A 15,918-nucleotide genomic window follows, 5' to 3' on the forward strand; every position below is an offset into this window, starting at 1 on the left:
ATATCTTTGTTTACTTTTAAGTGTGTGTGTGTGTGTGTGTGTGTGTGTGTGTGTGTGTGTGTGTGTGTTGGGGGGTGGTTCCAGACAGAACTTCTCTGTGTAACAGCCCTGGATGTCCTAGAACTCGCTCTGTATATTTGTATTCATAAAAATTGGCTAAAACAGGCTTGGGTGACTTGGTGGAATGCTTGCCTGGCATGCACAAAATCCTGTGTCCAATCCTCAGCACCTCAAACTCATGGATACCTGCCTGCCTCTGCCTCCTGAGTGGGTGCCACCACCACCGGGCACAGGACTTTTCAGAATCCTCCAGCGTTTGCTGTGACCCTGTCTTTCTTTTCTAGACAGAACCCTTACTGTGAGCAGTTGGCATGTGGGGAACATATTGCTATATAATCAAGACAATGCTATGTAGTCAATATGAAAAGCAATTTCTATATAGTAGAGACACAAGTTTAGTACTTGCTGATTGTTTTGAAGTAACCTACTATTCTCTCTCCATTATTAGGTCATTTTTGAAGCAGAACGTGGCAAAGGCAAAACTGGAGAAATTGCAGTGGATGGTGTCTTACTGTTGTCAGGCTTGTGTCCTGATGGCTTTTTATCTGTAGAGGGCTGAGTGTCACTGTCCTCCTTTGTAGCTTCATTTGTGGCCTTTTATGTCATGTCTCTGGGGTTTCTTTTTCTATCATATCATAGGACTCTTCCATTTATAAATACAAGCTGAAACTGTGTAATGTTCCAACAGAAATATTATCATAAGATTCCTTTCTTGTATCAGATGTACTAAGACTTGCTTTAATATGTAGCACCACTGTGCCTTCTCACTTGTTTCTGAATTTCCACGTCACCTCACAAAACGTAGACATGCCAACTCATCTCCCCATACCTTGTATATCTGTTCTTCCTATGTGAGCTGATGGACTCTTGTAAATAACATTTCTAGAATAGCAACAACAGGAAAAACTAGTACAGATAAATGGTTAGTTGTTGAGGCTGGACAGATGAGCTAGTGGTTAAGAACACAGGCTGTTCTTACAGAGAATCCAGGATTGATTCCCAGCACCCACATGGCAGCTCACAACCATCTGCAACTCCAGTTCCAAAGATTCCAGTGACCTCTTCTGGCCTCCATGAACACCTGCATGTGGTGGTACACATGCATACACTCTGGCCCATACACATATACATAAAATAATAAAGTAAATAATTTCTTAAAAAAATGTTTCATTGTTTAACTTTTAAGGTACTTCTTGGAAACAGTGACATTAAACATAGATTTTTTTGCCTAAGTGGCTCTTGCATATTTAATTTTTTATAATTATATTCACTTAATCACCTTAATTCATAGTAAGATAAAAGGATATGTTAGTGATTCTATGTTTACTTGTGTGTATGATTTTGGAAAACATAATTTTTATTCTTTTCTCTGTTGAAATACTTTGAATTCATAAAAATTGGCTAAAACAGGCTTGGGTGACTTGGTGGAATGCTTGCCTGGCATGCACAAAATCCTGGGTCCAATCCTCAGCACCTTACAAATTGGGAGTGGTGGTGCCCGCTTGTAATCCCAGCAGACTAGAAGTTTAAGATCATCCTTGGGTATACAGTATGTTTTTACAAACCTGGGCTACTGCATGAGACCTTGTCCAAAAGAGAAGAGGGGAGAGAGAGAGAGAGAGAGAGAGAGAGAGAGAGAGAGAGAGAGAGATCTGTCTTCCAGGAAAGCTGTTCACTCTATACATATCCCTGAAAAGACAGTACAGGCAAAAAAAGAACATTACAATGCTTTGTGCAAAGAACAGTAGACACCCATACAGATGCACCACCTACCATCAGACTCATAGCCCTCTGCAATCTAGATGAATATGACAGCTAGAAAGGCCAGATAGGAACACTAGTTAGTTCCTTACCAGTCCATAGCACTGCAAACAATGCTTTCACCCCTGATACACGGCTCTCTTTCTCCCAGGGAAGACGAGTAGTCTTTCCTGGAACTCACTCTCTCCAGGACCATTGTTTAAATTCTGTCCCAGTCAGACTGGAAGATAGCATTTAGGTGACTTAACTTCTTCAAAATAAACACACATGCAGTGAAGGAATTTCATAGTTTTCTAGAGAACTGTCAATTTGGAAACATGTTATAATTTGTTCCTCTGCTTCAAAGGGTTTTTTGTGTCAAATGGTTTTGCGTTTTAGAATATTGAACAGTTTGGGGAAAATTTACAGGCTGAATTGAATAATGACTACTTAGCATCATTTTGTATAAATGCTTTCAGACTGATGCTGATAATTCTGCCCCAAGACAGAATAGGAACAAAGACAGTGAATGGCAAGATTTGTTTCTGTTTTAAAACCTGGCTTTTATTGAACATTCATAAATTTCTCTCAATTCATTGGTTTTAAGTTGAAGAATACTGCTTATTTGTTTCTTTCCATTCTAGGAATTGTACCTAGGGCCTTGCATCTTCTGAGCAAGTGCTCTACCACTGAGCTAACTCCCAAGCCCCAGTATAAAGGTTCCACGTGAGATTAAGTCCGTTCACAAATCTGAGGCTCTCTCATGCTTAGACTGTATACTATCTAAAATGTGCCAGCAGAAGCTTGAGATATGGCTCAACTGGTAGAGTTCTGCTTAGCATGCATAAAGTCCTGGGTTCAATCTTCAGCAGTGTATAAAATCAGGCATGGTGGCACACACCTGTAATCCCATACAGGAGAAGTAGAAACAGGAAAATCAGAAGTTGAAGGTCATCCTTGGCTACACAGCATGTTTGAAGCCGCTACATGAAACCGTTTTTTAAAAAATACAAATAAAGCAAGCCATGGTGGCACATGCCTTTAATACCAGCACAAGGGAGGCAGAGGCAGGTAGATCTCCATGAATTAAAAGACAGCCTGGTCTACAAAGCAAGTTCCAGGACAGCTAGGGCTGTTACACAGAGATACCTTGTCTCAAAAAAGAACAAATAAAAAGTGCCAACATAAGTGTATATTCAACCACATTTTTCTTTCATTCAGATAGACCATGATCACAAATTCCATAAAGCTGTGCTCTCTCTCCATCCAAAATATCCTGTGCTGTGTAGATGCAGCTGTATTCTATCTGGTCATAGACTAGTATGTTATCATGGACTTTGGCATTTTTCAGACCCTAGCCAATTTGTTTTTGCAAATTTATAAACAAGCTATCCCTTTCTGGTGAAAGCTGAGAGTCATACATTGGAGTGGCTGTTTACAACCATTTTGGAATTATGTTCTCAACATCATAATGAAGTTTCATAAAATTCTAACCTTAACAGCTTTTGTCATAGGGGACAGAGTATAGTGTGGTGATGAGAATTTGGCCTAGAATGAAGAAGGATTGCCCTGAAGCTGGCTTAAGATAGCAAAGTTACAAGTGAAAAATCAAAGAAAAAAACTCTCTCATGTGTATACTTTTAGCCAATGTGGCAGCATCATAAAAGGTTTTCTTTCCCATTTCTAGGCTAATGTTTTCTTCATTTGTCATAGCATCTCCTACTCTGGGTTCATTTCCCATAGCATGAAGGGTCCAGGATTAAATATGATCAAGCAAGAAATGGTTACTTCTTCCTTCTTAGTATTTTTTTTTTTTTTTTGGAGACCCTGCATATTGGTTTTACTGACAGTATGGCTCAAACTACATTTGAATTTGCCTTTGTCTGGAACAAAGGCTATCACAGAAAATTTGGTGCTATGGCCTTGTGTTTATGCATCGCTTATGCCCCCAAACAGTATTAGCATATCTGAATTCTACCCAGTAGGCATGCATAGTAGCACTGGCTGGCCATAGCCTCCATGGACAGCTTGCACATCCAGAATTTCCATCGTGAATACAATGAATAAACTGCTGTAGCGATCCCATGAAATGCTATGAAGAAATGAGAATGAACAGCGAACACAATGCTTCTTATAGCAACACAGGTGGATTTTTAAAATGCAGCACTCAATTGGATGTCATGTCACACTTTTTAAAATCCCAACACTCAGGTGGTAGAGGTGGGTGGATCTCTGAGTACAAGGCTAGCTGGGTAGAAAACATAATGTGTTCCAGGCTAACTAGGACTACATAATGAGGCCCTGCCTCAAAAACTGTAGTAATAAACTAAAAATAAATTTAAAAAGGCAGCACACATCAACTGCAGCCAGAAAGTACGTACTATGTGCTGTAAGTTGTATAAGGGTCAAAGCTAGGCAAAATTAACCAATGCAAGAGGAATTGGGGTGTGTTTATCATTTTGGCAAGATGCTGGAAGGAACCCACCAGAGAAAACTTGTAGGAAACAAGTAATTCTAGTGTTTGAAGGGGGTGTGGGATGTATGTATGTGTGTTTCTATATATGTGCACGTGTATGTAGTCTCTGCTTCTGAATGGACATGTTCAATATGTGAAAAGTATTGAACAGTCCACTTAACGGCTCATGCATTGACTTTTCTATGTATACAATACTTCAATAGAAATTGCTTTTAAAGACCAAAAGTTGGGGTTGGGGATTTAGCTCAGTGGTAGAGAGCTTGCCTAGCAAGCGCAAGGCACTGGGTTTGGTCCTCAGCTCTGGAAAAAAAAATAAATAAAAGACAAAATAAAAACCGAAAGTTTTATGCCCCCAACACCACCCCACACCCTGTCAAGTTGAATGTCATGTATGTGAAATTTTGCTCCATGATTTGAAATACCTGGAGTGAATCCACATTTCAACACCAGGTAGGCTGTGACTTCAGCTGCAACCAACAGTTTACACTGGGGATGTCTCTCAGGTCCCCCACCAGTGGACCCTGGACATCATCTGGCTACTGGTGGCGAATGCCAGGGTACTACTAAGAGGGCCTGAGGCTGAGGGAAATAATCCTACCACTGACAGGAGTCTAGAGCTGTCACCTGCTCCCTATCTATTAGTTTTGCTGAGAAGTGTTTAAAGTCCCTTTTGTATCCTGTTGCTCCTTCTAAAACTCATTTTCCTAGGCTGAGTATGGTGGCATATTCCTGTAAACAATCAAGAGACTGAGGCAGGAGGATCAGAAGCTCAAAGTTAGTCTCAGCTACATAGCAAATTCAAGGCCAGCCTGAGCTACATGAGACTGTCAAGGGGGAATCGGGGCATGGTAGCCCATGTCTTTAATCCCAGCAGAGGCAGGGAGATCTCTCCAAGTTTGCAGCCAGCCTGGTCTATATGGTGAATTCCAGGACAGTTGGGGCTACACAAAGACCCTGTCTCAAAACAAACAAAGCCAAAGGTTGGGGAGAGAAAGAGGGAAAGAGAGGGAGGAGGAGGAGGGGGAGGAGGAGGGAAAAGAAAGAAGAGTCTTTTCTTTCCAAAGACAAGTCTTAGTTATAGTGACACAGCCCCCCCCACTGAGCACAAGGCACTTTGCATCCTGCAATGTTTGAAATCTTCTCTCAGAAATCCCACCGCACCCCCTTGTGGCAGCCTATATCCTAGTGCGTGACTTGCATCAGGCAGATACCATCAGACAGGCATCTGCTGCTCTCTCTCTCCTCTCTCCCTCTCTCTCTCTCTCTCTCTCTCTCTCTCTCTCTCTCTCTCTCTCTCTCTCTCTCCCTCTCTCTCTCCCCACATGCCTCCTCTTCCCTGGCCGTTTGTGAACCTTTGCTTCTCTCCGGGTACCAAAACACTTCTAACCCGGTCATGCTTGAGACCTTAAAGCACCCAGTCTTACAGACCTCTCATTCTCTCTCAGTTTACCCTTGCTAAAGCTTACTTGTTCTATGTCTCATTTGGCTGGTCTCTGACAAGTGAAGGGAGAGGATTCTTACCACACAAGCACAGGGAACACATGGAGCTTCAAGTGTAACCTTTCTTGAGTAATATTTTATACAAGTAGCAGCCAGTGCCTTCATCCAAAGGGAAATTTCAGCACTTTGGTAATGTTTATATCTTCCTGTCCTGGAATCCCAGAGTGACACAAAAAAGACCGTGTCTGTGTGGGCTGGTAGCAAGCAGCAGAAACAGACCCCAAGGAGCTGACAGCAAGGACAGCAGAGTGTGTATCGACAAGAGCCCTGGATTTGAGTTGCCGTGCTAGAAACAGGACAAGGAGCCATTGTAGGAATGGCCTGCTAATGATGTCATCTTTGCCTCACAGAAATGTAGCCTCCACAGTACTCTGCTCAAAAGTCAAAATCCTCAAAAAGGGATGGGGATGTCTGGCGCTCAGTCACAGACTCCTTACCTAGCATGCAAGAAGCTCTTTGTTCAAGCCTGTGTACCAAATCAACTGGACATGGCAATGCACGCCTGTAATCACAGCACTTGGATGGTAGAGAAAAGAGGATAAAAAATTCAAGGTTATTCTTGGCTATATATGGAGTTCAAGGCCTATATGAGATCCTGTTTCAAAAAGGAAAAAAAAGTCACAGAAGGTGCCTCGAGTCAGGGAGCCACCCCTGCCTAGAGTAAACAAGCACCTGATTAGCCATTTACAAAGTGAGCAGACTGGCCCTGTCCCATCAAAGTCCTAGATCCCATCATGCAGAAGCTGGAATTGAGAGCTTATCCATTCCAGCCAGAATATCAGGCTAAGGGATTGCCTTACAACAAAGGGCATGACGCCATCCATTCTCTTCAGTAACCAGAAACCAGGTGGTCTTTGAGTCCGCTTTCAAAAGAAAAGAGACTACCATAAATACTATCACAGAAGCCAAACAGTGCAGTTACTATGCATTAGTTTACTGTGGGGGAAAATGAGGGGGAGCAGAGAAGCACTTCTCTCACACACCATAAATCCAAATCCGAACAGTACATTTCTGGCCAAATGTGTCTCCACAAAAGACTACAGAAAACCCAGCCATTCTTTATAATGCTGTTTTCTGATGAAGGGACTGCCTGGCTCCAAGCATGCAGGGAGGACTGTGGGTGAAGCATATACTTATCAGTCTGGGAGAAAGTCCCATGAAGCTACAAGGTTTAAAAAAAAAGGAAGATAGGCAGACAGATAAGAAAGCACAGGCCCATGCCCTGTGGGGTCAACACTCATGACTCGCTGTTTGAATGAACTGTTACAAAACAACCTCCCTATAAAAGGAGAACTAAAGGACCAAAGTGAAGTGAGCCATTTTGTGAAGCAGAGCACACGTCCGGGATCGGGATCTCTGGCAGCCATCTGGAGTCCTGGAAGCCAGCCACACTGACTGAATCAAATCCCAGATTCGGGGCCTCAGCTCAGATTTCTAAGCCAACGGGACAGTGAACAGGACAGACAAGAGAAGGTATTTAAGTGAAATAGTGTCCCCGTTGTCTCATTTCTTCTTGTACCTTTTCCTATATCTTTCTGATGAAATGGAATTTTGATTTATGTTCTGAACAATTTCGGGGGCTTTGAATAATGTCTAGCAACAAAATTTTTTTTTAAAATGTGCTCTTGGATTTTCATCTTTTGATTGTGATTGAAGCCAGACCTATGGGTCCTTCATCATCCCTTTGCTTATTTGGTTGCCATCAATCTATGGTAGCTTAAGTATAAGGCCATTTTCCCAAATAAGGTCACATGAATAGATTCCAGGGTTAGAAAGTAGACATGGCTAGCTATCTTTGTGGGGCGGCATTTCCATTCAAGCACATACACTAATCAAATAAGAAATTTCTCCCTCTCCTCCCCTATGCCCCTATGCCTACACTGATCCTGAAGAGAACAAAAGACAAAGAGTGGAGGGTCTGGTTGAAAAATGAAGGCATTTACAGGTCTTTCTCTTTGCTGGACAGAGGGAAGGTCAGATCTTTAAACAAAATGAGTGATTTAAGTACTAATGTTAGAGTAGATTAGAAATGCTTTTAAATGTACTTTTATTAGTGTGTATGTGTGGAGTGGTGGTCCACATCTGTAATCCCAGCACTCAGGAGATAGAGGAAGAAGGATAAAAAAAAATTCCAGACCACCCTTGGCTACATATGAAGTTCAAGGCCAGCCTGGGCTACATAAGATCCTATTTCAGCTAGGCGGTAGTGGTGTACACCTTTAATCCCAGCACTCGGGAGCAGAGGCAGGTGGATCTCTGTGAGTTTGAGGCTAGCCTGGTCTACAAAGCGAGTTCCACAAGAGGCTCCAAAGCTACAGAGAAACCCTGTCTCAAAAAAACAAAAACAAAAACAAAAAGATCCTATTTCAAAAAAAAAGACAAGTCAAAAGGGGGACTGAGATCAGGGAGCTGTTTATCTAGGTAAACAGGTACCCTGACTAGCCATTTACATGGTAAACTTAAAGCTGGGCCTATCCCATCAAAGTCCATGACATAGATCCCATCATGCAAAAGCTGGACTTGAGGGCTTATCCATACCAGGCAATATACCAGCCCAAATAATTGACTCTTTTCACAACAAACATGGCAACTGTGTGGAGGACAGAGAACAACTTGGTGGAGCAGGTTCTCTCCCTCTACCTTTATGTCAGCTCCAGGGATCAAACTCAGATTGCCAGACTTGGCAGCAAGTGCCTTTACACACTGAGCCATCTCTCCAGCCCAAGTCTTTTATTTATGTATTAAATTTTGTGATTGGGGATTGGTTAGGGTCTCATGCATGCCACTGAATAATATATGTATGTATATATGTATATGTATGTATGTATGTATGTATGTATATATCCATCACTCTTTTTTAACCTGATTTTTAAAAATTTGGCATAGCGTCTCACTATGTTACCTAGGCTTGAACTTGCTCTGTCCTCTTCCTGGATAGATCCCCTCTGGGTTTCTCAATGTAAATTGTCCTGTGATATAATGTGAAAGCCACACACACCCCTAACACTGTGGCAGCTTAGATCAAGTTTGTTACAGTCAGGGAAGCAGCAATCCACACCTGATTTCTAATCCTTCACCATTATCCCATAGAGAAGCATGCTGGGATCCAGCTTTGCCGGAGTCATCTCACTTTCCCCAGCTCAAGGCATCTCCCACCTACCTCTGTTCTACCTTGCATGTGTGTGTTTGTAGGAGTAGAGCTGGGAAAAGGTCTTCTGGAGTAAAAAGATCCTCCAGAGCTCAAGTAGGGGAGGTGACACACTAAGGGTGCTTTTAGTGAATTATTTCCTGGAGCGAACTCAGGCCTGTTAAACCAGCTTCTTGATGAAATCCCAAAGGGGGTTGATGGGGTTATGAGCCTTTGGGGATCTCTAGGTTTATCTTAACTCAGTATCAAGAAACAGACCGTTTACAGAGGAATGGGTGCCGTGTTTTGTGTTCTAAGGTTTTGTGCATTTGGTTTCAGCTCTTAATGTTTTACATCAATGGTTTTCTTTTTAAATTTTATATCTGAGTGTTTTGCCTGCTTGTATATATGCACACCATCCATGCACATACCTAGGGCCCACATTATCAGATCCTCTGGAACTTGAATTAAGGATGGTTGCAAGCTACCATGTGAATGCTGGGATATAAATCCAGGTCCTCTGCAAGAGCAGCAAGTGCTCTTAACTATTGAGTTATCTCTCTAGACCCCCACATCAGTGGTTCTTGAAAGACTTTGGGGTGAAGATAAGGAGAGTATCACAACAAATGAAGGTAGTGGTATTCAACCTTGAATGTCTACCAGGACTACCCAAGAAGTATTAAAATATAGTAATGACTAGGCCCTGACCCAAGGCATTCTGATTTCATTGGCTTGAGGTTCAGCCTGACCTCCAGGAGCTCTAAAAGTTTACCAGTTACTTTTCTGTTGCTGTAATTAACTACATGACCAAAATCATCTTATGGAAGCTTTGTTTGGGCTTCTGACTGCAGAACGGTAGATATCCCTAGTGACACAGAAGGCATGGCATTAGGGACAGCAAACAGAGAGGTCACATCTAAAGCAGACATGGGAAGTAGAGAGTAGCAACCGGAAATAGAATGAATCTGTAAACTCTCAAAACCCTCTCCAAGTGATGCACTTCCTCTAGCAAGGCTCACATTTTGAAAGTTCCAAGCATCTCAAAAAGCATCCACCAACTGGGGACCAAGTGCTGAAAAAGGAAAGCCTACAGGGGACATTTCTCATGGAAACCACACCAGGTGATCCTCAAGTGAGGCTGAGGATCATTTGCCTAAGTGGATCATCCTAGAATCTCTAAAATTAAAAGAATTCATAACCTAAGTGTTGGTGAGGATATAAAGCTATGAGAACTCCCACACCTTGCTTATGGGAGTGTCAACTGCAACAATCACTTTGGAAAAATATTTGGCAGTGTTATCTAAAATAAATGCCTACCCTACTTCCCAACAATTCCACTCCTGAGTATACTCAAGAGCAGGGCATATGTCCACCAAAAGATGTGAATGACCATGTCCACCACAGCTTATTTCATGAGTGTCCAAAGCCAAAAACAAGGCCAGGAGTGGTATCCCATGCCTTTAATCCCAGCACTTGGGAGGCAGAAGTAGGTGAATCTCCGTGAGTTCAAGGCCAGCCAGTGCTGTATAGTGAGTTCTAGAACACCCAGGGCTATGTAGAGAGACCCTGCCACAAAAAAAAACGAAAATAATTCAAATGACCACCAACATCAAAATGCATACATTATATTAGCTGTATATAAGCCAATATCACACAGAATGAAAAGCTACCGCAGCAAATTCTATAGGCATAAAATTGAGTGAGCCAAATTTATATAAACTAGCACTATGAGTCTGTGGTGTGTGTGTGTGTGTGTGTGTGTGTGTGTGTGTGTGTGTGTGTGTGTGTGTGTGTGAGAGAGAGAGAGAGAGAGAGAGAGAGAGAGAGAGAGAAAGAGAGAGAGTCAGAAAAATGAGTCATGCTCCCTGTAACTGGAGTTAGAGACAGTTGTGAACTACCATGTAGGTGCTGGGAACTGAACATGGGTTCTCTGCAAGAACAAGTGTTCTTCATCACTGAGCTATCTGTCCAGCCCTCCCATCCTCCTTTTGGAGACAGGGTCTCTCACTGAACCAGGAGCTCACTGACTGAACAAGGCCCTCCCTCCAGCATCGAGGTTACAGATGTCTAGCACTATGCCTAGCCTTTACATAGGTGCTGAAGACTGGAAGTAAAATCTTCACACTTGTACAAGAAGCACATTACCTACTCACTCACCTTCCCAGCCCAGTAAGCCTGCTTTTGACAAGGTGGAGACAGACAAAAGTCATCTATGGAGATGGTGGTCAGATAGCACTCACCCTGTGGTGGTGGGAGGGGCAAACAGGAAGCACCTGAGAGCAAATCTTCACTCAGAAGACGTAAGTTTACCAAGATACAACTTTAAGATGTAGCCAATTTACTGTGTTTATTTCTCTACATAATAAAACTGAGATCACAACTCTAAGACAATTGAATGTACAGGGCTATATCAAACCATGACTGCTGGTGTGTGTCTAAAACCACAGCACTCAGGAGCTTAAGCCAAGGGGATCACTGTGAGCTCAAGGCCAGCCTGGGTTACAGAGTGAGAGCTTGTCTCCAAAATAAAGGGCTCTCAACAATGAAGTAAGCACTTAATACAGCTCTTCAAAGTGAAAAGTCTTAGCCTGGCAGTGGTGGTGCATGCCTTTAATCCCAGCACTGGGGAGGCAGAGGCAGGTGGATCTGGATCTCTGTGAGTTCAGTCCAGCCTGGTCTACAGATCTAGTTCCAGGACAGCCAGGGCTACACAGAGAAACCCTATCTCAAAAAACAAAACAAATCAAAAAAGGTGTAAAGTCTTTAACCTATCACACACACACACACACACACACACACACACACACACACACACACACACACAGTGGTAGTGGTGGCAGTGGTAAAGGTGCTTGCCACCAAGCTTAACAACCTAAGTGTGATCCCTGGAACTCACATGGTAGAAAGAACTGACTCTCAAAAGTTGTCCTCTGATCTTCACACATACATACTATGGCATGTAACACCCCTCCACATACACAATAATAAATTAATGTGATTTTTAAACTTTAAACTTTATATATATATATAACATATTTTTTAATGTAGCCAGAAATCCAGTTGCTCTCCTGAGCTTGGAGAAAGGGCTATGTAGGATCCACTCCCTACTTCCCCACTCCTAGTTAAGAATCACTGATTTTTCAGTTTTTTGTTTTCTGAGACAAGGTTTCTCTGTGTAGCCCTGGCTGTCCTGAAACTCACTCTGTAGACCAGGTTGTCCTCAAACTCACAGATCCGCCTCCCTCTGCCTTTAATCAGCCCCTGGCCCACCAGCCAGCCACTGTCTGATCAGGGCAGAAAGTAACTTTTCCTGGAATAGTCACTGCTTCTGTGTCCCTTGACCTGTGTGTGTCTGAAGTATCTGTTGCAGAAGTTAACCATGGAGTCTGTGTTTCTACTCTCTTTGCCTTTTTATAATGTTTCCTGCCATTCTGTAACTCTTGACATTTGAAGGGAATAGCTCTTTTTTAAAAAAAAATCCCATCTGTTATGGTCTCTGACCTTTAGGAACATTCCCAGCTAAGCTCTAAGTCTGATCCTGGTGTTTAATCAGGAAATGAATGTCAGTCAGCGCCTTAGAACCCCCAAAAGATGCAGTTGCTCTGACTTCATTCCATGAACAACATCTGCAGCCTTTCCCTGAACAATGTGTAACACTAGCCTCTGGAGAGGCCCTAGGAAGGATTTTGCCTCTGTTCCTTGGGAATTTACAGGAAGGGGTTGTCTATGAGAGCTCAGGAAATCAATGTTGCCACTCATAACTAGAAATGAAAATGAGTTTCCACTGCACGAAATGAAATTCATCCAAGAGAATCTCAGAGTATCAAAACAGCTAAAAGATGATTCTTAAAACAAAGACCCAGGGCTGGAGAGATTGCTCACTGCTTAAGAGCATTTGCTGCTCTTGCAGAGAACCCAGGTTCAATTCCCAGCCATCTGTAACTCCAGTTCAGGGGACCTAGCTGATGCCCTTTGTGAGCACCAGGTACTCAGGTGATATGCAGATACACAATCAGGCAAAACACTGATACACATAAAATTAAAAATAAATAAACCTTCAAATAAAAACCCAAAGACCAGTCGGGCAGTGGTGGCACATGCCTTTAATCCCAGCACTCGGGAGGCAGAGCCAGGCGGATCTCTGTGAGTTCGAGGCCAGCCTGGGCTACCAAGCAAGTTCCAGGAAAGGCGCAAAGCTACACAGAGAAACCCTGTCTCGAAAAACCAAAACAAACAAACAAACAAACAAAAAAAACAAAGACCCACCCAATGCCTTTAATCCCAGCACTCAGGAGGCAGAAGCAGGCAGAGCTCTATGAGTTCGAGGCCAGCCTGGTCTACAGAGCAAGTTCTAGGACACTCAGGGCTACACAGAGAAACCTTGTCTCACAAACAAACAAACACAAATGCCGAAGACCCAACCCTATATATCAAAGAACTCAGTACTTTGATTGACAGTCTACTTAAAATTGCCCCCAAACAATGAACTCCTCTGCAGCCTTCTTTTTGTCTATTCCCAGCTCTGTTATAGAGTCATTCCAGATGAGCTGAGCCAAGACTGTTCAACAGAACATTCTACAGTAATGGACCTATTGTCTACCTGTGCCATGTAACACAGTACCCATTAACCACAGTGGCTGAGAACTTGGCATTGAGGCAGTGTAACTGAGGAACTGACTTTTATCTAAACATAAATAGCCACAGGTGGCCATTGTAGTGGCATGGCAGGTCTATAGGGAACTATAGCCTGCAGCTTAGGTGATGTATTGTTTTTTCATTTGGAGGTTTGCTTTCCTTCACACCAGAGGAAAGTCTGGGTTATATCTAGCTTTTTTTTTTTTCACAATTTTGAGTAATGCCTTTTTTCCTCCTCAGTACAACAGTGCCATAAGAAGCTGGTTATAATGTCCCTGGAGGCTCTACCAGCAATTTTTGAAATAACTTTTCATTTTTAGATTAATTCTTCAGGGAAGTTTTTAATAGTTTTAGTAGAAGTGTTTGGTTTGGGGTTGTAATGCTCCACTGGGGATTGAACCTAGGGCCTCTGACATGCTAGCACAACCACCCCAGAGCTCAGCAACACCTTCATTCTAGTACAATTATTTGCTTTTATAGATTTTTGCTTAGTTATTGTGTGTATATGAGTGTTTTGCCTGCATGCATGTATGTATGTATGTTTGTGCACTGTGTGTGCCTGGTAACAATAGAGGCTAGAAGGGTACATCAATCCCCTAGAACTGGAGCATCACACCATTGTGCACTTCTCAGATGGGGCACTGAGGCAAGCCCAAATCCTGGGCAAGAGCAGCAAGTGCTCTTAACCACTGAACTCTCTCTCCAACGTTATGGTACAGTTGTTCCGAAAAATAGCTATTTCAGGAATGGAACACCACAAATCCCATCACAAAGGAAGTATTGATTCTTCTGGGTTACCTCTTAAGGACAATGATATTGCAGAACCCTTCATTTATGCCCCGAGCTCCCAGTGGTTGTGATTGAACGAACTCAAGGCCTTGTACACTGTAAGGGAGCACTCTCCACTGTGCTAAGTGCTGCTTATTTTTATTTGTATGTTTCCAAATGTGGGCCAGAGTACTCAGAAAATGAAGCAAAAACTAACAATGGGAAAGAAGAAAACTGCAGCTAAGGCATTTTAAACTAAATAGGAGACTACATAAACTAAATAGGAGACTACAGGCTTGAGGCTGTCACTGGCCTTTGAGTTCCTGCACAAGGAACTGCAGCCTACTCTAGTCTGTAAAGAAACTGCAAGCATAACTGGCAAGTACAATAGCCAAGCCTCAGCCAATCACAGTGTTCCAAGTGAACGGACTACGCACACAAAGTCCCATTTGGAGCAGCATCCAGCCAACCCATTTCTACACATTTGTGCTTCCTTTCCACTCTATCAATATTGCCCCGAGAATGCGCTGTATTTATTTTTTGTTTGGTTCTGGGCACTGCCTAATTCATGAATAAGTCTTTGCTCAAATAAATTCCACTAAAATTAAGATATCCAAAATTATTCTTTTTTTTTTTTTTTAACAAGCAAAAGAGTGACAAAGATTCTTTGTAAGCCAAACTTAAGTCAGGCTCCTAAAACTTCTCCTAGGCCTTAAGCATGCGCTTCTTTGTAAGTCAGCTTTAGCAGAGTCCTGCTACTTGAATTGACCCACAGCTGCTCACCCTCATATCCAATCACCCTCAACATTGGCTCCAGTCCCTCATTCTGCACTAACCACCTCTGCCTACAACCCCATACTGTCAGCTCTTTGGCAAAATTCCTATTGGGTCCCATCCTGGTTCGCTTTCTGCTGCTGTGATGAGCACATTACTGAAGGGAGTCTGGCCAGCTTGAGCTTGTTGAGCATGGCTCTGGCAGGCCTTGCCCTTCTCCCCATTCCTGCTGCCTTGCTAAAAACCACTTGATTACATTCCTAAAGCTGGCCCCAGGTCTATTCCCTTATTCAGCTACTTCCTTCTCCTGAGGCTAACCACCAGGGTCCAGCTATCGAAGTATTAAAGTCCAGCAATCAAAAGCCCCCTGTGGCTCACCTAACTACCATGCCCAACTAAACATCATCCTAACATGGCGGTGGGGGTGGGGGTTCCCCCTTTATCTTTATAAACTTCCCTGTCTCCTTTCTATCCAGATGCAGTCCTTTGTCCTCCAGGACAAACATCCCTGCCCCCTTTCCCTTGTTCCCTTCCCCTTCTCCCTCACCCTTATCTCTTGTCTTTGTCCCTTATCCCTGCCCTCTGTCCCTCCGGGACAAATAGATCTTCTTTGTGCTGAGAACTCCTGGGGATCCTGATCCACACACTGATACTTTTCCTTTCAGTGGCCAAATGCAACTTGGGGAGGAAAGGATTATTTCATATTACAGGTTACAGTCCATGGCTGAAGGAAGTCAGGGCAGGAACTTGAAGCAGAATCTGTGGGGAAATGCTGCTTACTGGTTTGCTCCCAGGGACACATCAGCTACTGTTCACATACAGCCCAAGTCCAAGGATA

At 43.0% G+C, this 15,918-nt stretch overlaps 1 protein-coding gene across 4 annotated transcripts in view; it reads left to right on the forward strand.

The window, feature by feature from the left end:
• Positions 1 to 1,170, forward strand: part of Egfl6 (EGF like domain multiple 6) — a 67,274-nt gene extending 66,104 nt beyond the window's left edge. For 3 of the 4 annotated variants that reach the window (XM_036174626.1, XM_036174625.1, XM_036174623.1), the window contains one exon: positions 509 to 1,060. In XM_036174626.1, the coding sequence (XP_036030519.1) occupies positions 509 to 619 (111 nt within the window). In that variant the 3' untranslated portion in view covers positions 620 to 1,060. Of the gene's footprint in view, positions 1 to 508 lie in introns of all 4 variants that reach the window. The other variant, XM_036174624.1, reaches the window with a different exon arrangement.
• Positions 1,171 to 15,918: the final 14,748 nt, after the last annotated feature.

This window comes from Onychomys torridus, chromosome X, assembly GCF_903995425.1.
Source record: "Onychomys torridus chromosome X, mOncTor1.1, whole genome shotgun sequence".
In the NCBI taxonomy this organism is placed as follows: domain Eukaryota; kingdom Metazoa; phylum Chordata; class Mammalia; order Rodentia; family Cricetidae; genus Onychomys; species Onychomys torridus.